A 25031-nucleotide genomic window follows, 5' to 3' on the forward strand; every position below is an offset into this window, starting at 1 on the left:
TTATATCCCAAAGAGATCTTAAAGAAGAAAAAGAGACTTACATGTGCAAAAATGTTGTGGTGACTCTTTTTGTAGTGGCTAGAAATTGGAAACTGAGGGGATACCCATCAATTGCAGAATGGCTGAATAAATTATGGTATATAAGTATTATGGAATATTATTGTTCTGTAAGAACAACAGGATGATTTCAGAGAGGCCTGGAAAGATTTGCATGAACTGATGCTAAGTGAAATGAGCAGAACCAGGAAATCATTATACAAGGAACAACAAGATGATTAATTCTGATGAATGTGTCTCTCTTCAACAATGAGATGATTCAAACCAGTTCCATTTGTTCAGTAACAAAGAGAGCCATCTACACCCAGAGAGAGGAGTATAGGAACTGAGTGTGGACTACAACATAGCATTTTCACTCTTTCTGTTATTGTTTGCTTGCATTTTTGTTTTTCTTCTCAGTTTTTTTCTTTCTAGATCCAATTTTTCTTGTGCAGCAAGATAACTATAAATATGTATATATATATATATATATATATATATTGGATTTAACATATATTTTAACATACTGATTATATTGGACTACCTGCCATCTAAAGGAAATGGTGGGGGGAAAGAAGGGAAAATTTGGACAGAAGGTTTTGTGAGGGTCAGTGTTGAAAAATTACTTATGCATATGTTTTGTAAATAAAATGCTATAATAAAATAAAGTTTTAAAAAGAATAGTCTATATTAAAAGCAATAACAGCAACCTACTTCTCCAGATTATCTCAATCTTAAAAATTTTCCATAAAGTAATTTATTTTTTTCTAAAAGCCAGTTTTCTTTTTTGTTTTTTTTAAAAAAACATTTTATATTAAGTTTTGAGTTCCAAATTCCATTATCCTCTCCTCTTGCCCTCTCCCTGAGATGGTAAGCAATCAGATATATATTATACAGATTAGAATTTGAAAAAAAAATGAATGAAAGTGAATAATAGTATGCTTTAATCCATATTCTAAGAATAGTAATTTTTTCTTTGGATGTGAACAATATGCTTCATCACTAGTTCTTTGGAATTGTCTTGGATCTTTGTATTGTTGAGATTAGCTAAATCATTCATAGTTCTTTATCAAACAATATTGTTGTTACTCTTTACAATATTTTCCTGGTTCTGCTCACTTTCCTTAGTGTTGATTCATGTAAGGCTTTTCAGGTTTTTCTGAAATTATGCTGTTTGTCCTTTTTTATAATACAGTAGCATTCCATTACAATTTCCCTTAAATATCTATCAAAAGCTGTTTCTGTCAAGATGGTATGTTTTATGAGTATATTGTGATATTTTATGCTACTTATGTGGTTGACAGAAATTTTCTCATGTGTGAAATAGAAAATAGGCAGATTTATAAAAGGAACAATGTGCAAAAAATATTGGCTTCTAAGAGTTTTCATAAATATTATATTTTGATTTGACTTTTTTTTTCTTCTCAAAATAATTGAATACAAACACTTTTCAAGTATCTACCATATTCTTCATCTGGGGAAAGATCTGAAATAAGATAGGGTTTCTACCTTCAAATATCATGCAATCTAGTAATTAAGACAAAATTGTAAACAACTTTAAATTATCTTAAGATCAGTATTTTGGAGAAAATTGAACAAGGGGTAATGAAAGTCTATACCTCTGAAGACATTAGGGAAGACTTCATGGAGAAAATAGCACAACAAGCTTTAAAGGAAGAAAAGTTTTTTTCAACAGGAAGAAGTATGGATTAAATCGTTTCAGGAATAGGAGATAGCATGAAAAAAGATCACAGAGGCAGGAGAGGGCAGGAAAAGGCTGGAAAGTTGTCAAGGGTCCTGTTTGCCTGAATCATATAATGTATTAGACAGACAATATATATTAAGACACAAGAAGTTAATTGTAATCAGATTGAGGGTTTGTATACACGCTGGGTATAGGAGTTTGTATTTCATCCAGTAAACCATAGGGAGTCACTGAAAGTTTTTTGAACAGAGGAGTAGGGTGGTAGGACTTGTGCATTAGGAAGATTGCTATGAAAGGGTGATTGGAGACAGAGGGTGGAGATCAGGAGACCATCTCAGGGACTACTACAATGAAAAAGATTTAGTGACTCTCTGCGTGGGTGTCAACATAAATAGACAGGAACAGCCATATGTGAAAGCTACTGCTGCGATAATGCATGGAATTTGATCACTTTTCAAGGGAGAAGAAAGACTCAGACTCAGAAGAAAGACTGGATTATAAATCAGGATGACTAGGGAAGTGGTGCAGGAATAGAGCCCAGGAAGTATGCAAGAGCCTGAGGAGTTCAATTTTATATGCTTTTGTGAACTTGAGGTGCTGGAAGGACAGCCAGCAGAAAAATGCATCAAATATTTGGAAATGCAAAATTTTAGGTTTTATTTAGAATTTTTTGGGAAACTGAGATATTACTTTTAACATTTTTTGTCTGTATTACACACCTTTTAGGTAAATAATATAAATTGGATTGTACTGAATGATGACAGTTCAGAATTCAGTTCTTAAAAGCATATTTGCTTCACCATCTATGATTTGGTTTCATTAATCTTTTTTAAACCAATGTATCATAGAGATTAATTTTTTAAAAAATATTTTAAAAAAAGACATTTGAAACAAATAACCTTCATTTAAATATGGCAGTGATACTTCAATGAATTAATCCTTTGAAAACAAATTTCCTTCATACAAAAGATACATGGTCTTTGTTCTTATTTTTTTTTATTTATATATAAATCAAACCTACATATATCATGGAATGCAGTATTGGTCTCTATCATTTGGCTCATACCATAATGATTCCATTAATGTGTGCATGTGTTTCTGCACAGCTTCCATTTGACCATTTTTTAGGGTTAAACAGGATGGCTAAGTTGTGAAGTAGATAAAGTTTCACTTTGATGTCCTCAGCCTTCTTCTTATCCAAACAGGAAAAGATCTATTGTCACTCTTGTTGATTGTGATAGATCAACTTTAGAAAACAATGTGGTTTAGGAAATAGGCTTGTACTGAAAATTAAGAGACCTTGCTGTTATGTTCCTAGTGGGAATAGTGCCACTAACTAGCTAACAGTCTTTGGTAATTGTCTACCTTTCTGGCCTTTTGTTTCTTCTTGTGCAGAATAAGGTCTTTGAACTAGATCCTGTCATTCATTTGATCATGCAGTCTAGATAAAGATTTATTTAAAAATAATTGGTTGAGGATACAAAAATAGTCCCTGCCCTCAAGTACTTAACAAGAGTAAAGTCAAATGCAAATAGAAATGGGGGACACTAAACTATATTTAGGATTCCTGTGGGTGCATATTACATTAGAAATTCACATATTAACACCATCTTGAACTTTTACATTAACCTATCCTGTCATTTACATTTGATACCTCTTTTTAACAGGGAGGGAAAGTAGGACATAAATGCAGATAACTCCAGTACAAAACAGACTAGAGAGGCAGTGTGATGGAGTTGATAGAAATCTGGCTTTAGAGTCAGGAAGACCTTGATTTAAATTCTGACATGGATAAATTATGTGATCCTTGGGCAATCCCTTAACTTTCCAGTTCTCCAAGCAATTTTCTAAAGCTAAGCTATAGAAGTGGTAGTGATCTGCATTGGTAAAGGCAGTTTCCTCAACAAATTTCCTCTACTTATGAAGTCGTAAGTACAGAGCATGAAAAGAAAACTCTAAATAATGTATGAAGAAGAAAAGCTTGGGGAGAGGTATATTTAGGAGATGGTGATGAGTCTAATATATACAACTGGAGATTTGAGTACATGAAAAAGACCAGTGTGAAATTCAGCAGGGAATGTGGGTTTGGGAGAGACTGCACAGGACTTTTATGCCATTTCTTAGGTAGGAAGGGAAAACCCAATTAAGATTTTTGAGTAGTGACGTGATGTGATTAGAAATATGAATTTAAAAGGTTTATTTCTTAGTGGCATAAGATGATAAATTAGAGGAAGAGGCTAGAGATAACTAGTCTAGACACTACATGATTTTCATAATGATGATGATGATAGTTATATAGTACTTTAAGGTTTGCAGAACCCTTTACATGGATCATCTCACTGGATCCTCTAAACATCACTGGGAGATAGAAGCTGTTATTATTCCTATTTTATAGATGAGGAAATTAAGGCTAAGAAAAATTAAATAAGTAACTTACTCAGGTTCACCCTACTGGTAAGTGTCTTGGGCAGGATTTAAATTCGAGTTTTTCTGACTATCTAACCAATGATCTCTAGCATCCATAAAAATTTCAAAAGTCTATGATTCTAGAGTAAATTGATTCTTCTCTTCTTCTTTCTCCCTCCTCTTCCCCCCTCCCCTTCTTGGGATGTATAACTTTTATCAAACCACAGCTCACTTCCTACACACTCCCTTTTCTGATCCCCACTCTAGTTATTAGTGTGTTCTGTTGCTCAGAATTACTTTGTATTAGTCTTTGTTTATTGTTATATATAATATATCCTCCAAGTAGTATGCTGTAAACTTCTTGAAGGCAGAAATTGTTTTCTTTGTTTCCTTAGAAGCAAGGACAATCCCTTACATGTAACATAATATACTTACTAAATGTTTGTTGAATACTTGTATTTTCTTTTTTTAATAGCATTTTATTTTTTTTCCAAATACATGCAAAGATAGTTTCTAGCAGTCACCTTTGCAAAACCTTGTGCTCCAAATCCCCCCTCCCTCTCCTTTAGATAGCAAGAAATATCATATAAGTTTTAAACATATTTCCATATTTTTCATGCTGTGCAAAAATATTAGAACAAAAGGGAAAAAACGAGAGAGAAAAAAACATGCAAGCAAATAACAGCAACAAAAATGGTGAAAATACTATGCTTTGATCCACGTTCAGTCTCCATACTCTACTGGAATTGTCTTGAATCATCTCATTGTTGAAAAGAGCCAATTCCATCACTGTTGATCATCATATAATCTTGTTGGTACATTCTCTTGGTTCTGCTCACTTCACTTAGCATTAATTCATGTATATCTTTCTGGGCTTCTTTGAAATCAGCCTGCTCAAATTAAGACAACTCTAAGATACCACTACACACCTGTCAGATTGGCTAAAATGACAGGAAAAAATAATGATGATTGTTGGAGGGGATGTGGGAAAACTGGGACATTGATTCATTGTTGGTGGAGTTGTGAACGAATCCAACCATTTTGGAGAGTAGTTTGGAACTATGCTCAAAAAGTTATCAAACTGTGCATACCCTTTGATCCAGCAGTGTTACTACTGGGATTATATCCCAAAGAGATTATAAAGAAGGGAAAGGGACCTGTATGTGCACGAATGTTTGTGGCAGCCCTTTTTTTAGTGGCTAGAAACTGGAAACTGAATGGATGTCCATCAGTTGGAGAATGGCTGAATAAATTGTGGTATATGAAAATTATGGAATATTACTGTTCTGTAAGAAATGACCAACAGGATGATTTCAGAAAGGCCTGGAGAGACTTACACGAACTGATGCGGAGTGAAATGAGCAGGACCAGGAGATCATTATATACTTCAACAACAATACTAGATGATGACCAGTTCTGATGGATCAGGCCATCCTCAGCAACAAGATCAACCAAATCATTTCTAATGGAGCAGTAATGAACTGAACCAGCTATACCCAGAAAAAGAACTCTGGGGGATGACTAAAAACCATTACATTGAATTCCCAATCCCTATATTTATGCACACCTGCATTTTTGATTTCCTTCACAAGCTAAATGTACAATAATTCAGAGTCTGATTCTTTTTGTACAGCACAATAATGTTTTGGTCATGTATACTTATTATGTATCTAAGTTATATTTTAATATATTTAACATCTACTGGTCATCCTGCCATTTAGGGGAGGGGGTGGGGGGGTAAGAGGTGAAAAATTGGAAGAAGAGGTTTGGCAATTGTTAATGCTGTAAAGTTACCCATGTATATATCCTGTAAATAAAAGGCTATTAAATTTAAAAAAAAAAAAAAAAAGAAATCAGCCTGCTCATTATTTCTTATAGAAAAGTAATATTCCATTTTATTCACACACCATAACTTTTCAGTCATTCTTCAACTGATGGGCATCCACTCAATTTCCAATTCTGTGCCACCACAAAAAGGGCAGCTACAAACATCTTTGCACATGGGGATCCCTTTTCCTTTTTTATGATCTCTTTGGTATACAGACCCAGTAGACATTACTGGGTATGCACAGTTTTATAGTCCTTTGGCCATAGTTCCAAATTGCTCTCCAGAATAGTTGGATCATTTCACAATGCATTAGTAAACACTTGTATTTTCAACTTTTTTGTTCCTGAATATGATATGAAAAACTGTGTATTATTAAAGGAATTTCATGGTATTATAAGTTTATTACTAGGAAGGAGCTTAGAGATCATCATATCCAATCCTTTCATTCTATAGATGATGAATAGAGATCAAAAGAGGTTAAATGACTTACCCAAGACCTCCAGGATGTGCCTAGCTGAGTCTGTATTCAAACTCAAGTCTTTTACCTCCAAATTCAATATCCTTTTCAATGTACTATACTTCTGCTATACTTCTGGTGGGGAGGGGAGAAGGGAGGAGGTGGAGAAGTCAGGAGGGAAAAAATTAATATCCTTGAAATCACACCAAGGCCAAGTAAACAAGATTTAAATATATTTTCATTGTTCTAATGTGATTGGTCCAGAGTCCCTTCTGCTTTTCCTTCTTGGTGTTTTCTATTTCTCCTAGGAAAGATGAATTAAGGTAAAGAAATGGAATGAGGAAAATATTGAGTGTTCTATGGCATCTTGCATGTTTTCGTTAAAAATGCTAATAGGTAGTTATATTTTGCTACCATAACTAGCAGTATTTAATTTGCTAAGATTTGTATCTTAGAGTCTTAATTTTTCTGATTTTCTTGATAGAGGAATATGACACTGAAGCTTATCTATTTATTAATAGGAATATTAAAGCATCTGGTGAAGTTCATAATGATAACACAGCACAGCAATCTTTTTAATAGAGGCAGGTTTTTTTAAAAAATCAAGAATCATGTGGTACCTCATGATAAGTATTGAACTATTTGCTTATTAAGGGAAAAATCATCTTTCACATGCTTACCTCTCTTAACCACATAACAAAAGGATATTATTACATTCACTACTAAGATAATAAAGAAAACCATGGAAATTCAACTAAAAGTCAGACTTTTACTTTTTTAAGACACCAAATAATTATGAAAATATTGAATTCCTAGAATAATCAAACAGGTATATTTCCTTAGGTAAGCTTAGATATACAACCAAAATTTTAAAATGGAGTTTTTCCCCCTTCTATAAAAAGATGCCACATGCTTCAGTCAGCTATCAATAAGCATTTGTTAAATGCTAGCTGCTAGGATACAGACAAAAATGAAACCATTCCTATCTTCAAATATATTGAGCAACATAACATGCTCACAATAACCTTAAGAAGTGGGGCTATTATTATCTCTATTTCTATCTTTTATTATTTTCATCTCTGTTATCTCTTTTTATTATTTTTCTTTCATCTACTGAGGAAACCAAAGCAGAAAGAGGTTAAATGACTTGCCCAGAGTGACACATCTAATAAGTATATAGGGCTAGATTTGCTTTCAGATCCTTCTGAATCTAGACCCAATATTCTATTTATTATGCCACTTATCTGTTTCAGAAGGATTTGTAATTGGGTCATTTCAAATAACAATTTATAAAAAGTGTGGCTGGCTATAAAATATTTTACATTATGCTTTTGTTGCCTTTAAAAAAAAAAAAAAAACTTGTAAAACCCAAGTGGGCAGACCAGATTGTTTGAGGGGTTTGAGAAAATTTGAGTGTTTTACTAACATTTTTGATTTTGATAATAATGTTTCCATGTGGAAGCCCTTAATATCCAGTTGAGTCTCCAGGGTACTCAGGCCACGTGCTACCTTTATCTTGAACTTTTTGGAATTTGGAAGTTGTCAGACTTAGCAGCTCATTCTTTAAAACCAGGAAGTTCTTTATTTTCCTTGGATTTTTTCGGGGTGGGGGGGGAGAGCAAATATTATAAGGGTTAAATTCTCATGGTAGTGAATATGTTTTTCTCTTTATCTGGAGGATCACTGAAGGGGAGTTACAATGCCTAAGGAAATGGAGAGTGATCTGGTGTTATTGAAAATGATGACCAGAAAGCCAAGTCTAATGAAGATTAGCTCAGTGTTTTTCCTTTTCTTCTTCTTCTTCTTCTTCTTCTTCTCCTTCTTCTTCTTCTTCTTCTTCTTCTTCTTCTTCTTCTTCTTCTTCTTCTTCTCCTTTCTTCTCCTTTCTTCTCCTTTCTTCTCCTTTCTTCTCCTTTCTTCTCCTTTCTTCTCCTTTCTTCTCCTTTCTTCTCCTTTCTTCTCCTTTCTTCTCCTTTCTTCTCCTTTCTTCTCCTTTCTTCTCCTCTGGAAAATGTTTCATTTCCCCTATCATCTCATGAAAATGATAAAAACAGCATTAATCTGCCAATCTGTCAATGATTCTAAAGTCTTCTGGCCTTAGGATAGTCCTACCAACATTGCTGACTGCCAGATAGATAATCTTCTGGTCAATGATAATCAGGATCCTAAGGCAATAGTGAATAGACCACCCCTCAGACCTACCTGTAAGCCGTAAAATTTCTTTGCAAAAAACCATTGTATAGCACTTTGTTAACTCTGGCATCCCAGAGAAGGTAGAAAAGTGTCAAAGTTTCCCTAGAAACTTTGCTGAAAGTTGCAAGAATTTCCAAGTCTGGATGACCCAGAGAAGCCTTCTCCCAGTTGCTTGGAGTATCCCAGCTATAAGATTGAGGGAGAAAAGAAAATGGAGGGCTTACTTTAACAAGGAGGGGATGAAACCAAGAGAAGCCAGATTCTCCCTATACGGGCCATCAAATGTTGAGGTTCAAAAAGGAGACCCCAAAAGGTTGAGATCACAGACTAATGCCATGAAGTATCTCCAAAAAATTTGCATGCTTGAATCCATCTCCTAGTCAAGGGGTAAAGTTTATTGTATTTGTAATGCCAAAAGAATTTAGCAAAGGGGCAAGAACACAAATCTATAGGAAAAGTTAGAGAAATCTATAGGAAAGTTAGAGAAATGGTTAAAGATTACTGCTGTATTTCCTCTAGAAGCTTTACCCTATCAATTCCAAGAGGTGCTTAATTATCTTGGATTGCAGTGCTCATGATGAATATTTGCAAAAAGATCACAATAAAGAAGATGGTGCCACATTCTCGCTTTTAATGCAGAAGAAGAGAAAGGAGAGAAATTCTCTGAATTATTTCAATAAGACCCTGAAAATTAAGTCAACATCTACTTTAATACCCAGTGCAAAGTTATACATAGGAGAGAATAGTGAAAAAAGGTTAAACACTTATATAACCAGGGATTTTTTTTCCAAGAAGGAAAGATATGTAGAGATAGATACATCAAAAAACAACAGAAAATGAAGTCCATTGTTTTAGTAGACAAGAAATGACTGGTTACATGTGGCAATAATTTTCAAATTGCTGTTCATGCACAATCAGAACATCAAAGATCAAAGTTAGTAACAAAACAGAGAAAAGAATTTTTAAAAAAGATGTTTGCATACAGCTGAAGTAACTCCAACCTGGCCCATTTAGTAATTGATATTATTAAAAAAAAATTAGTGAGCGTTTATATAGGACTTAAATCTTTGCAAAGAACTTTACATATGTTTTCTCATTTGATCCTCACAACAGTCCTGTAAGGTAGGTGTTGTTATTTTCCCCATCTTGTAAAGTAAGAAACTATAACAGACAGAGGTTATGTGACTTGTCTAAAGTCAGGGCTTCCTAACTTGAAATTTAGTATTCTGTTCCTTACATCATCTACCTCAAAAATAAGAAGATAAAAAGACAGACATCAGCATTTCTTATGGAAATTTAGTCATTTGTCACAATGAGGCTTGGAAATTGTTCATGAAAGAAGGCCCTTGATCTCTTTGCCTAGGAAGGTGATGCCATGAATTGCAAGTGAATAGAATTTGAGGGAGAGCTGTGCAAAGTCCTGTGAAGTTATATGGGTCCAGTGGTAAGACATAGATCCAAATAATTGGAGATGGCCCCGGGAGCAGTGGGAAACTTTGATCTTTTTAAATTAAGTTAAGATCTTTCCCAGGTCACAGTTTGATTAAGACAGTATCCATTCAGTGATTAAGGATAGGTAAGAAATGAGACAAAGAACGGTCTTTTTTACCTAGATTTAAAAAAAAAAAAGTCTAGGATGGAAAGACCCTCTGGGTTTCTGACCAAAACAGAAACAAAAATAAAAGGCTAGAAAGGCTGTTCAGAATCAAATATTTTCACAGTTACCAAAGGGCACTGACTTTGTTTAAACCAAAGTGAGAATTTGTCTAAATGTCTTACCTAAGCACAAACCTAGCACTGAGACAGTTTTAATTTAAGAAAATACATTAAAGTAACAAATAATTGAGAAGTCTATTATTTTTATTTCAGGACCTCCTGGGAAACGTGGTAAAAGGGGCAGAAGAGGAGAATCTGGTAAACTTGAACTTTGGGCTTTGCCATGACATGTAACAATTTGATTTTTGTATGTGGTCACTAAGCTTTGTTTAGGCATCCATCTCTTCCTATTTATCTTTTGCTGTGTTGTTTTAATGATTCTTGTCTTATCTTCTGTACATCTAAGATTTAGTTTTTGAAATAACTTTCCTCTTAACTGTGTTTGTATGGGTCTACACACACAGAGAGATGTATTTAGTCTAAACCTAATTTCATTGGCATAGGGGTCTCCCATAAGAAAACTCCCTCTGCCAATGCAGGATAACAACTCTTTTGCTACATATAGTCTTAAAAGAGTTGCTCCAAGGAACCAAAAAGTTAACGCACTAATTAAATCCATGTCTTTCTGACTGAATCATCTGAGGCTGACTGAGGCTTCTGACTGACTCTACACACATACACACACATATACATATACCTCCCATGCCTCCCAATACCACATTAGAGAAGGCCAACATTTGATATAGATATATATGTAAAATTATACAATACATACACATAGCATTTATTTCTCTGGAGGCAGATAAGTATTTTTCTTCATAAGTTGTTTATAGTTGATTTTAAGGTTTATATAACAAAATAGTTTAGTTATATATAGTTACTCTTAGAATAATGTTGTTACTGTAAATTAATTTCTCTTGGTTCTGATATTTCACTTTGCATTATTTAATGTAAATCTTTCCATGTTTTTCTATAACTAACCTGTTTGTCACTTCTTACAACCCTGCAATATTACAACACAATCACATGCCACAACTTATTCAGGCATTCTTTAATTTCATATAGCTTTGTAAAGGAGAGGCCTATATACTAATGCAGTCATGGTTTGGCCAGATCATTGGCACATGCTTTGTGTTTCTTTACTGTTGCTTCCCTCAGGTTGTGTTCACATTATCCAGATAAAGTTCAATCTATCCTATTCTTATGCAAAAAGGCTCTGATATGAATGTCCTAGTATGTAGTTCAGGGTTATGTTTCTAGGAAACAGTCTATAAAACTATGTGACACTTGAGTTAATAGTTGTTTCAGAGCAGGGACCATACTTTTCTGAAGGGATCAGCGCTGCTTTTCCCCAATCTAAATCAAGAAACATTCAAATTTTGAATATTGTTGAATAGTCACAAAATGAGATCATTTTAGAATATAGAAAAACCTTAAATATCCCCTAGCCCAAGAGTCTCAGACTTAAATGGGTCATTTTTGTTTTAAATTTGCAGTCCTTGTGTGTTTGTAATAAGTCTGTTTCTTTCCAGAGACATATTAATTTGATTATATATTCATCAGGTTATATTTGATATCAGGTCAGTCTTAAAGACTTGGAAGACCTGAATTTAGATAACCTTTTTTTTTCTTAAAGAGAAAAAGAAAGTAGTCCCAAGTAAATCAAAGGATTATCAACCAAACATCACATTGGTTTTTAGTGACAAAACTGGAAATTCAGTTTTCCTGAATCTGCTTCATACAAATTCAATGTCCTTATTCAAAATGAAGCAAAGGGATTAAATGAGTTTCCTGAGAAAACTTTATCTAGGGCATTGTTTTGGCATCCTGTTTTACTTGGGCTGTCTTCACAAAGAATAAAATGAAGTTTAATCAGCTTGTCTCCCTTTGCTTAAAAGATTAGAAGAAAAGACATTTAAAAAGACAAGGAAACAATTCTTTCACAGTGTGTTCTAAAATGCTTAAAAACATTAAATTGCTAAACATCAAGATTAATTGCAAAGATCAAGATAAGATATATCTTATCCAAATTTTGGAAACACTAATCATCAAGTACAAAATATAACTGGTTCTGTTTGAAGCCTCCATTTTCCTTTCATAAAAAAAGAGGCATAAAAGCTAATGAAAAGCCATTGATTTGATAATTACAGCTGCATCACTTAATATGATTGAATTATTAGATTTTATTTTCAACACTGATAGTTTCCTCAAAAAAAAATTTTGCCAACTCAAAATAATTGGACATATGTGCAAATATTCATTCAGTATGACCTTTGCATACCATGTATACTGAGTCCTAGAAATGGAGGAGTGAGAATGAATGATGAAAGCAATGTTTCATGGAGTGGCCACTAAATTGTCCTTTATGGCAAGGGAAAGTAAGAACTAGTCTTTAGTATTTTGTCCTAATGCCAACAGCAACTATTTAGGGTTAAAAAAAAAAAAAGATGCATAATTCTGTAGGCAAGATGAAATGAAATGGCTAATTGGAACTGGTAAACTAGAGAAAATGTTTTATATATGATATTTCTGAAAATGGAATCTTGTAATCAGTACTTTTTTGGCATGGCATGTGATTTCATGAGAATATATAACTGCTTAACAGAATTGCATATGTTTTTGAAGTCTTTTTTGTGCTCATATCTTTAACCCCAGTTCTAGTTGTAGTGGGTTCTTGGAGGAACAACATATTTTTAAAGTTATCTAATATATAGATTACTGGTTTGACCAATTTTGTAAATTTTGAGAAGTCAAACATTGCTTCTCCACATCTTTATTAAAAAGAATGGCAAAAAAAAAGTATCTTTTTAATCAGATTGCCTCTTGTACCTGATTTCTCCTTAGTATATCTGATTTAATTCTTATTTCCATTATAAAGTTCAGATTCTTGAAATAATCTTTATTTTTGATATTTTATGTGCTTATTTCTATAACTGAATGAACTGATTCTTTTTTTTTTTTTTGTCTTCTTTTCCTTCACAGGTCCTCCTGTAAGTATATTTAAAGCGTTTTGGCTCTTCCACATTAATCTGGATTGTTAGAACGTCACTGTGGTTCAACAGATCATATTTCAATTAGAGGAAAGGTAGTACCATTAAAAAAAAATGACTGCCTCTGAAACAGCTGAGCAATTGCTTAATACATATCAGAGGAGAAAGTCTTTAAGCACAATTTTGTTGGAGCAATCTTATAGGTGAAATTTTGGAACCAAATAATCTGTAAGTATTCTTACAGTTTTTTCACTGCCTCTTATTTTTGGAAAGTGTTAGTTTTGGTTTGGGCTCCATTGCCAAGATCTCATAGCTCTGGAATTATGTGTTTTCTTTTTCATGGAAATCTCAAAGCTAACTTCATCTGTTTAAACTTATATCTGAAATAATTGCATTTACTGGTCTACCAAATGGAGATAGCAATGTGATTATGAAAATGATAATTCCCTGTAGGCTCTGTCCAATACTCCCTTCTAAGCAAAATTCCCTTTGAAGTGAGTTGGAGTTTTGCCTGCACAACCCTCTGAGAGTTTTCTTGCTTTTTCTTATTTGAGTAGGTCACACTTGTGTAGTTTCCAGTCTGTTTTCCATTCACCAGAATGAATTATCTTGTCACCTTCGAGTTGAATGTGTTTTTGACTAATATCCTGAATATTTGCTGTCAGATACACTGAGCACTGGGTATTTACAGTAGCAATAATAGTTGGCCTTGAGATAACTAACATCCCCCAAAGCTAGTTTGCTCCACTGTTCACTGAGTACATATTGGCACCTCATCTGACAGGATGTCTTGATCCAAAGACAGCAAGAGGCTTAGTGCATGCTAGTTTTCTTTATTCAGAAGAAATGTTAGCTTCCCAAATAGCTTTTGCAGTCTTCCTGGAAAATTCAGGGATGGAACATAAATCATGGCAATGATTTTTGTTCTGTAACTGATTTTTAGCTTTCCTTTAATGGCAGGCAGATGGATTGGCCTGGGTCTGTAAGTGTTTCCTCCTAGGCTTCAACTTTATACCTCTATAGTTTATGCTGGAAACAAACCACTATTGCCCAGAGAAAACTCCAGAGATTTCAGTTTGAACAGAGTATTCAAAGCTTCCTTTCATGGTTTCCTTTTGTAGCCTAAGTGATCCTTAAATCCTAGTATTTTTTCATGATCACTTACAGGTTTCTAAAATTCAGGTTTGGTTCCTGTTACTGCAGGCAATTGCTAATCTCTTTTCCTTCAGATTGACTATTACTCTTGATCCCATGCATAAAGATTTCCCTTGTTTGTCTTATATAACCTTTCTTTAATCCATCATATAACCCTTCTCTAACATGACTCAACCTTTTTGCCACATATTTAGTCATACCATGGATTAAGATACATTCCTAAATCATAACGAATATATAAAGGCCAGCTCTATCATATTTAATTTACAATGTGGGTATCTATCTTAGTCTGACATCTGTGTTTTCAGAGACTTTGATTGTATTTTCAAACCATATTGCTATTTAAAATCAATAGTTCATTTTTTTATACGACTGGGAGAAAATTCATGCTATTCAATTAGCAAAATTTAAAAAGAATATTATTAAGAGCTTCACTATAAGGGGTTTAGACAACAAACTACTCCTTAATTGAAACTATCTCTTATCAAATTAAAGTGCTTTGGCTAGCTTCCTAATTACAATTGAAATTTCTAATTACTTTGTAATTTCTAATTATAAATTGCCTTGGATGATGGGTCTGGTAACTGAGTTCTGTTCTACAACAAAAAAAGAAAAAATGGGAGGGAGCGATTCTGATTCTATTTCTTATTTAAAGTAAATTATGAAATGGTAATTATTCCCACTTGTGTATCCTCCCCCACTTCCACTAAAAAAAAATCAACAAACTATATCATCATTATTGCCACTATTTCCACTACCATCAATGCAACTTACTCATGTTCATGTGTTTTTATTAGGATTCTCAACATAAACAAACCAGAAAAGTATCTTATCATATATCATAGAGCTAAATCTGGAAGGAACTTCAGGACTCATCTAGTCCAATCCTTTTGTTTTTATAGATAAATGAGGCCAGGAAAGTTAAATGACTTATCTAAAGTAAGCTATCACAAGTAAGCTAACATAATATATATCTTATGAATACTGGATTGATAAATTTCAAAGACATTGTACCTGAGTCCTCTGACTTACTGAGTTCTTTCTACTTTTCACTTTATATCAGATGACTTGGGTGATTTCTTAATAAAGTTTGAATGTAAATAGCAATCTTTTCTGCTTTGGCCAGAAACCCTAAGAGTATTCCCCTTCCAGATTCATATATTTATTTGTTTGTTTCGTTTGTTGTTTATGTATGTGACTTATTTGATATTATGTGATTATTTATGTGATTTATTTATATAATATGTGAAAAATATATATTTGCTTCAATTGCTACTTAGCCTTAATCTCTGAGTGAGTGGGGAGTTAAACTAAAATCTGTAGAAGACTTTGTTTATTTAAAAAGGCCAAGGTCTCCCCCTGCATCCATCTCCACTCATCCTGATGTATATCTGGTCCCCGGACCCAGAAGGGTCTGGAGGGGAAAGTGACACAGGTGATGTTGCACAGCTCTCCCTCACTTAAATCCATCTCACTTGTATGGCATGGCATCACCTCCCTGATGTCATGGTCCTCTTTGAGGAGGAATGACAAACAACAACAAAGATAGTAAACACGTTTTAACATTAGGTGTCACGAGTATTTATTCCCTAGGTAGGATGCTTAGAAAATTCAATGTGGGTGTAATCTGTTTCTCCACATTTGTTATATTCTCCAACTTCCTTTCTTTTCTTTTCTTTTTTTCTTAAATAATCTAATGCTTCTCCCATAAACCAGAAACTGTTTTTTTTGAGTAGCAAATTGAATTTATTATATTATATATCATATTCTCTCTTCTGAATAGTGATTCTTACTCTCAAGCAGGTATCATTTGCAAGCATATGCAGATAATAATAGTAATAATAATAGATATTGTTAGCCTTTAAGAGAAAGATCTTCTAAGTGGACATCAAAATCCCTTTCAGCTTGTGCCAGGACATTTTAGTGTGTTTGAGACTCCAAAGTATTATCTGGGATGTTCTGGTACTCATTCACCTTTTATTAATGCTTTTGGAATATAAAATGGATGACAAAACTTCATTGAAAGCTTCCTGAAAAAAAAAAAGCTTCAGAATTTTCTACCCTTTATATATGTAAATTATAAATTCAGAGAATTAGAGCCTAAAAGGTCCTTTGAGAATCATTCTAGGCCAACTCATTCCTTTAATTGTAGAGTAAAAAAACTGTGAGGTTAACAACTTGCCAAAGGTCAAGTAGATAATTTAAGAGCCAGGATTCAAACCTGGATCTTCTGACTTTTTCCTGCTTCGTGACAATAATGGCAACCAACTCCTTGTTTTTGTTCAGTTGTTTCAATTTATGTTTAACTCTTTGTTTGGAGTTTTCTTAGCAAATTTATTACTTCCTTTTCCAGTTTGTTTTACAAATGAACTGAGGCAAACAAGTGACTTGCTAGGGTCATTCAGCTAGTAACTGTGTGAGGCCAGATTTGAATTCAGGAAAATGAGTCTTCATGACTCCGTCCAGTGTGCCACCCAGCTACCCTAATTAACTCATTACTTGTGAAGATTTAAAACTGATTCTTCATTGCCTTTACAAAGAAATATTTTCCCAATGAACTGAAAAATTAGTATCAACCTATACAGGGTAAGGAGCTTTTTTTCTGCCATAGGCTATTTGGATATTTAACATCATTTGCAAGCCATACAAAAGTATCAACTGGGATGTTGTTGTACTTAGCTTTCAGCTCATTATCACCTTCTGTTGCCTTAGTAAATGATTTCATGGACCTCATATGGCCTGTAGGCCAGATGTTCCCTGTCTCTGACCTAGTACATAGTGATAACAATAACTTTTGTCATCTTTAGATTTTCATTTAAAAAACACTTGGGAAACAGCAGGACACAAAGATGCAAATGCAGCTAGCATTGTGTGGTATTTAAAATGTTTCTTTTATTCAATTTGAACATTTTTATATATTGAAAGTTAGTTGTTCGGTCATCATGACTCTAAACCCAACTGGTAGTGGATCCTACTAGTTCATTTACTCCTTAGAAAGCCATTCTGCCTGTCTTCTGGGACCTTTGGGCCTCATATAGTCTATTTAATTTGGTTGCTTAGCTCTATGCATTTTGAGAAAAGTAAATTGCTACCACAGGAATCTTAGCAGTTGACTACAAAAGAATATAATGGAGCAATTTTATGATAACATTTGTCATTTAGAGTTAGGCAATTATCAGATGCCCTTTTCTAACTTTCCTTCACACAAATGTAACAGAGCAAAAATACTATTCCAAATAATTTGATGCAAGTATTTTGATTGTCTGGTTTGGACACTACAAGAATATTTGTTAGAATGCCTATCATGATGGAAGATTTCAGAGGCAGTTAAGATATATCTCCTGCTTTTAAAGTTGCCTTTAAAACTGAGCAGTATGAGTTTCATGGAAATACAAATAATGGGTCAAACTTTTTCTAAATTATATCACAGTTTTAAAACGGGGTTAATTTCTCAATAACCTTTGATCTTCTGTAGAGTTAATATTTCCTTTCTCCCATGTTTCAAACGAAGTTCTCTACTCATTTTCACAAGTCAGAGAAATAAGCAAATCCTGGGAGTTAAGCCAGAAAAGAGACAGGAACCTTGTTGTCACTGATTTTTTTTTTATTCCTATCAGTCTTCTAAGTTATATAGTCATAAGAAAATGATAACAATAGGATGTTATTGTTGCTAGTATTGAACATTGTGAGGTGTGAAATATGACTCTTTTGTACAGTTTGTTCTATCCAAATAAGTTGACTCTTGTTGACATCTGTCAACATATAAGAAGCAGACGTGGCCAGACTATTGGTAAAAAGTGGTTTTGGTCATTGTGGCAGATGAATTGGGGGTGGGGGGAGCTCTCTCTATCCCTGCTTCTGTTCCTCCCCTGCTCCCTTGAACACACACAGATCTACCTCTTATTATTATTATTACATCTCTGTGAATCAAAAGCTGTTGGTTTACAATTCAGGAGCAGACACTTTCAAGAGGCACAGTGGATACAGGGCTGGGCCTGGGGTCAGAAAGACTCATCTACCTGAATTCAAATCTCACTTCAGATACTTACTAGCTGTGTGATCCTCTACAAGTCACTTAACTCTGTCTCAGTTTCCTCACCTGTAAAATAAAGAAAAGAAGGCAATATCAAATCACTTCAACATTTTTTGCCAAGAAAACCTCCAATAGGGTCATAACTGACCAGCAACAAAGAACATTATGTGTTATTTCTTTCCCTACTCATGTTATTCATAATATCCTACCCTATCCTATATTGTTTCTAGCTCTTACTAAGAGTTTTTTTTTATATTATCTATAATCTGACTTTGCTAAGTTTTAAGATCAAAAAGAGTTGGAGACAGAAAGGATGTTGACACTCAATCTTCATATTACAGATGAGAAAAGTGAGGACCAGGGATATTATTTCTTTAACTCACATGGGAAGTAACTAGCACATTCAGAATGTAGTCTCAAAGTCTCTTCCTCTAAAACCTAGACCTCTTAGCACTATACAATATGGCTATTTTGTGCTTAGTTTCATAAATGATAGAGAATTGTATCCTTCTGAACCATAAATCCTTTTCAGCCCCATGGAATATTGTGGTTGCTTTCTGTAGAGCATATGAGCAAGAGCTCTACAGATGGAAGGCACTTCAGAAGTCACATGCTTCATCCTATAGAGAAAGTTAACACTCAGTGAAGTGTTAACACCCAGGGAAGCAAGTGATTTGCTTAGGTAACAAATAAAGTAGCATTTGAATCCAGGCCCCCTAATTCAACAACTAGTTTTCTTCTCTTGGAACACACTGCCTCTTTAAAAGCAAGGAAGTCTGAGTTTAAAAACATAACCTTAATGTTAACCAGGAAAGAGAACTTGTTTTAAAAAATGCTAATAACTAGCATTTATATAGTTTTTAAACACTTTACAAAATATCTAATGAATATTATAGCACCTGGTGATTAGGTGGTATTATTATACCCATTTTTTTAAAAAAGGAAACTGAGGCACACAAGAGTAAATGATTTGTTTGGGGTCGAACAGCTGGTGTCTAAATTAGAAAGCAGACTCAAGGCTTCTTGACTCTATTCTCAGTAAACTTGAACTCCATCCACAACTCTATCTAGAATGAACTCACTGATAAATGACATCTCCAGTATCTTTTTTTTTTTTTTTGTCACTTCCATTAGGCTCATTTTGTAATGATCTTGGTTGACCTATCTGTGTAGAAATAGCTCGGCTCTGCCAACCAGCTGCTAAAAATTAACATAATTCTCCTACTCCTGCTTAGATAGCATTCTTATAATTCTCAAATTAAGTTGAAATTTAAATGTCCAGGAATGAGGACCTTGCATTTTTCTCCACGAGTATAAAGATTCTACAAATTGAGATGAATGATGAGGTCGAGTTTAAAAAAAAAAAAAAAAAAAGATGCAACACTGGCATCTCAAACAAACCTAGTTTTTGAAAGTTTGGATCTCTCCCCATGCACACATACAATATTACAATTTTATTGTCATGACAGACTCCTGGATTCCATTTGGGAAATAAAAGTTTTTAAATAAGCATGCAGCATGTTCCAACTTATTCAGAAAAAGGAAATGCCAAGGATCTCCTGTAAGGGAGAAACAGGCATACATATCTATAGAGGCATCCTCAGAGAGATGGAGAATCCTTCTCTTCGTGTAACATTTTTGTAACTGGAGAAGTTGAAATGAACATCAAGGGAAGTCTTGAAAGGAAAAAAAAAAAAAACAGGCCAAAGGGAAATTTAAAGAAATCTGGGGAATAGCTTGTAAGGGGTGGAGGTAGGAGGGGTAAGGGCGGAAAGAGACCATTGTAGCTAGGAAGCATTTTGAGTTCAATATTCTGCCCACATGGTCTCAGTGATACTGGTAAAGTTTATGATCTGAGTAATTAAAGATATTTTTTTCTTTTATACCAACTAGCAATATGGCATTTCTGAAATGTTGGATCTATATTGATCATCCTGATTAGACTGAGCATTTATTAAATATCTACTATGTGCCAGGCACTATGCTTAGTTTGGAGTTTAGGTGGGGAACTCATAAGGGAAATATACTAATATTATGAAAAATGATTTATGGCAAATATTAAAAAAGAGTTATCAAGTGCCCTGGACTATTTAGAGGAAGACAGTATCACATCCAGGCAGTAGGATCAAGGAAGGAATCAAGATTTGAATTGCAGTGCATAAAAGTTGCATATTTAGGCTGGATGTATGGGAATATTTTATAACAATGAGACACACTGAAATGAAATGCACTTCCTTGGAAAGTTCTGCAATCTGAAGAGCTTCAAGCCCAGGCTTAATGACTACTTGTCTGGGAGCCTAAACAAGAGATTGGTTTCCCTTCCAAATCTGATATTCTGTGGTTTTATGATTCTGAGTTCACCCACATATCTTTGATCAGAATTCTTAGCCTTTCTGAATCTGAGTCACTAGGGTGACCTTTCCCAGTAGAAGAAATTATTAGGAATGAGGTAGACTTCTTTCTCCTATGTGGATCCCTTTGGGGAAAGGCACCTTCCCACAGAACTGGCATATAGTGCCATTTCTTGAGAAAACAGAGAAGAATGACTGATACCATCACTGCTAAGAAAAGATTGAAATTCTTTATTTGTTAGAAAAAAATTACTATCAATGCTAACAGTTGGGCAATTAGGTAGAGTGTCTGCCATTTCCTCTCCCAGTCCCTTCCCTCCAGATCTTCAGTTGTTTATCTTCGTATATCCTCAAGAATATTGTGAATGTGAAAAGTTAGTTGGGACAACTTTTTATTTTATCTTATTAAAAATAAATAAATTCGGTGTCAGTGATATAATTCTGGAAAAGGTACAACCTTTTGCAAATAGAATCTTAAATTCAGAATTAAACTCAGCTCTAAAGGACAATATTTGTATATTATCAGGCCATGGAAGTCCTTATGTTAGTTACATCTGCATTAAAGCACTCTTCTGAGAATAGAATCATACTTATTCTGAAGATCTGAGTTACCCAAAGCCCATGGATTTATATAGAATACATGAAAGACATGTTTTGGTCTCAGGCTGGAGACACTGTTTTATGTTCAAATGTGTAGTTTCATTCAACCATAAGGGACACAATAATGTCTCTTGATTTGAATTTGTGGGAATTACTGCATCTTGCATCTTTCCAGAAAAAGCATTATTAACAACCAATTGGCACACAATTTCAGGTCTATTCATAGGTTAAAGTGAGAATTGGAAGAGTGAGTTAGAGTTCTTTCAAGGACCCAGGGTAATTTATTGTTTTTCTGCTTATGAGCTGAATTTCATCATCTGTAACTTTCTATTTAGACTACTAATTAACACTAAACAATAATTGTGTGTGTGTGTGTGTGTGTGTGTGTGTGTGTGTCCTGGAGTCTCTGAGAACTTTTCAGGGAAGTCCATGAGATCAAAATTATTTTCATAATAATACTAGCATTTTAATTTCTACTATGGTTAATATTGATAGATATAACCAAAATGAATAATAGTTCTTTTAGGATCCTCAGTAATTCTTAAAAGTTGTAAAGGGAGACCAGAGAAAAAAAAGTTTGAGAACTGGGCTTTAAATAATTCTGCTTTCTGTTTTCTGCCTCATTTATCTGGACTTCTGAATCTTCTACATTCCTACTGCTTTCTTTACATATTATAAGTAAGTATTTAATTGTGACCATTCTAAGTATAAAAAGTGTGATCTCTATTTTGTGATTTGAAGGTCTGGCCTTTAATCCTGCATCAGCAAAACAAAGAAGAGGTCCAGAAGGGTTTTTGTTGCTTAGTCCTTTATGGATCTGGTCAGATGCTTTACTTCATTTGGGGTTTTCTTGGTAAAAGTACTGGAGTGGTTTGCTATGTCATTCTTCTGCTCATTTTACAGATGAGAAAACTGAGGTAAATGGATTAAATGACTTGCCCAGAGACACACAGGTAGTAAACGACCCGAGCCTAAATTTGAAATCAGGTCTTTCTGACTTCAGGCCCAGTGCTCACTTCACTATGCCACTTAACTACCTTGTGCTAAGGGGGTAAAGTAAACAAAAAGATAGCTAACATTATCTTAGCATTAAATCTATGGTTCTCTGATTCATCATCCACACTTGACACATTCTATTGGATGGGCATGAACGAAGAGAAACAACCTTTTGCATATATACTGTTTTGCACCTTAAAATTTGATTAAAGAAATGAGAATTTTTTCATTTAATGTCAGACTTATGGTTTTAATTAGTTAAGAATTTAGCTCTTATGTAAAGTTAATGATTATAAAGGAATGTCATTTATAAACTTAGTTGAATTTTTCATTTTATTCAGGGTTTTCCCATGTCAACTGACGATTTTCAAAATTGTCTAATCTTCAAGAAAAAACACACACACAACCACACTGAGGTAGAGTTCTGAGCAAATGGCCCCTTATCAAAGAGTCTATGGTCCCGTCTAATGGTGTGGATCCCAGATCTTCTTCACAATCTAAGATGCCTACTTCCTTTGGGGCCATAATTTCATAGTGCTTAAAACTTGATTAATATAGGTGAAGCAGACCAAAAATACAGAATTTCATTAGTTGATAGACCTTGCCAAGCCATGGAAATCCTTCTGGAAGCTCCAAGGAAGTTTATACAAATTATAGAATTACATTGGTTTACAAACAGGTTAGTGAACAGACCTTAACAGACATTTCAGGAGAGCTTAGCAAGCCAATGGGCTTATGAGCGGATGTCTAAACATTCATGGTCAACAGACTAGTAGAAGGGCAGGGTAATTCATTGGCCAAATATTTGTAGCCATTGCCCCATGTTGGAATAGAGATATGGCAAGGAGTAGAGGAGCAACAAAAATAGCTAGGTGGATTTCTATGTATGTAAGTCACTCCAGTATGGAGGCATGGATACCATAACAAAGAAAAACAAGAATAGGAGTATTCTAGCTAGCTTCCTATGATTAAGCAGATGAATTTACAATCTGGAGTTCCCAGCTTTGAAGCCTACTATCAGAACTTGTAATTACTTTTATATTTCGAATTTGATATTGCTAATGTTATAAAAGAACTTAAAAATGCTGACAAGCTATATTGGATTATATTTAGATATATATGTGTGTGTGTGTATATATGTATACACACACACACACACACACACACATATATATATATATTATGGGAAGAAACAACCTTTTGCATCTAGTGTTATAATTTATAACAAATCCTCTATAGAAATTATAAAAATGAGTATCTTGTCTAAATGGAACTTTAAGACAAATTAGTCAGTATTCCAAAGCATCTTCCCACTCATGATTATGAGATTTATAATGAAAAAGTCAGAGCTTCTTGATAGCCATTAATTTTCATAGCTCATTTTTCAGGAACTAGAGCTGAAGTTCATCCATTCATTCATTCATATAGCAAATATTTATTAAATGTCTGCTAGCAATAAAGTAGTACCATGTATTTTCAGTAGCAGCAAAATCAAAGGCAAAATGTAATGAATTACTGCTTTAAATTGCAGTAATTATTAACATGTAACTTACTATGGAAATAAGATATTAGGGAATCCTCTTGAGCACTTGCTGTGACTTGTCCTTTTTTCCATGGTCAATAAATTAGATTTCACAGATGTATTAATAGGTATTCCTTATGGAAAGAGTGTTTAATACTAGTCAAGGAAATGGTTTATGAAAGGGTTTTTTGTTTAGAACTGAAAATCATTATATTCTACAAATTGATCAGTGACCCCATATCCAAATCATGATGCAGAATTGCTAAGATGAGGGAAAGGAGATAATAAAGGAGTGTCACTGAATTCCTATTTATCTCCGTTATTTAGTCTAAGAAAAGAAGTGTGATGTAATGGATAAAAAGCCATTCTGGAGTCCAGAAAGATCTGGATTTAATTCCCTCTGGGCAAGTAACTTAACCTTCTGCTTCCTAAGACTGACATTATAAAGGAATTGCTGCTCTGTATTGAAAAAAGGCATTTCTTCATCTTGAAGTTCCCTATACCAGTAAAAGTCACAGTTCCAATCCTGGCATTGTCTCCTATTCAATGTAAACATAGTATCACAGTGTCTCATCCTGTGTTGGCAATATAGTATTTGTAGATCTTCATTTCAGAGATCTGATTTTATTGGGAAGTTACTCCTTCCAGCAATGTAGTACATAATTCTTCTGTGCCTTAGTAGATGCCCAAGAACCTATGTTCAAATAAAAATTTTCAAGTCTGATCAAGAATTTCTAGAAACACCGAATTTTCAGAAGTGCAAGAGACCTTGGGAAAGTAACTGATCCAACCCTAATATTTTAGAGGGAAAGAAATTGAAGCTAGTAGACAACACAGAAGGGTAACACAAAATACTGTCCCAATAAAAGCAAAATATACTGAAGACTTGAGTGTACAATAAAACTGATTGTTATTGGGTATGTTTTAATAAATAGATCCATTGGGGTGGGGTGGATTTCCTTCAGAAAATTTCTGGAAAAGGCGGTGAGAAAGAAAGCCCAATTCATCAAAGTCATGATGCCACAGCTGTTACAAAGATTCATCTGCTGAACATTCGCCAGTTAATTTTCAAGAAGTGACATGTCAGTCTCTCTGACATGGGG

At 34.2% G+C, this 25031-nt stretch overlaps 1 protein-coding gene across 3 annotated transcripts in view; it reads left to right on the forward strand.

Annotated features, from left to right (window-relative positions):
- COL25A1 (collagen type XXV alpha 1 chain) overlaps positions 1-25031 on the forward strand; it is a 528728-nt gene that overhangs the window by 257453 nt on the left and 246244 nt on the right. For all 3 annotated transcript variants that reach the window (XM_031943399.1, XM_031943400.1, XM_031943401.1), the window contains exons 3-4: positions 10495-10539; positions 13264-13271. In XM_031943399.1, coding sequence (XP_031799259.1) covers positions 10495-10539; positions 13264-13271 — 53 coding nt within the window. The remainder of the gene's footprint in view (positions 1-10494; positions 10540-13263; positions 13272-25031) is intronic.

The sequence above is a fragment of the Sarcophilus harrisii genome, chromosome 6 (genome assembly GCF_902635505.1).
Source record: "Sarcophilus harrisii chromosome 6, mSarHar1.11, whole genome shotgun sequence".
In the NCBI taxonomy this organism is placed as follows: Eukaryota; Metazoa; Chordata; class Mammalia; order Dasyuromorphia; family Dasyuridae; genus Sarcophilus; species Sarcophilus harrisii.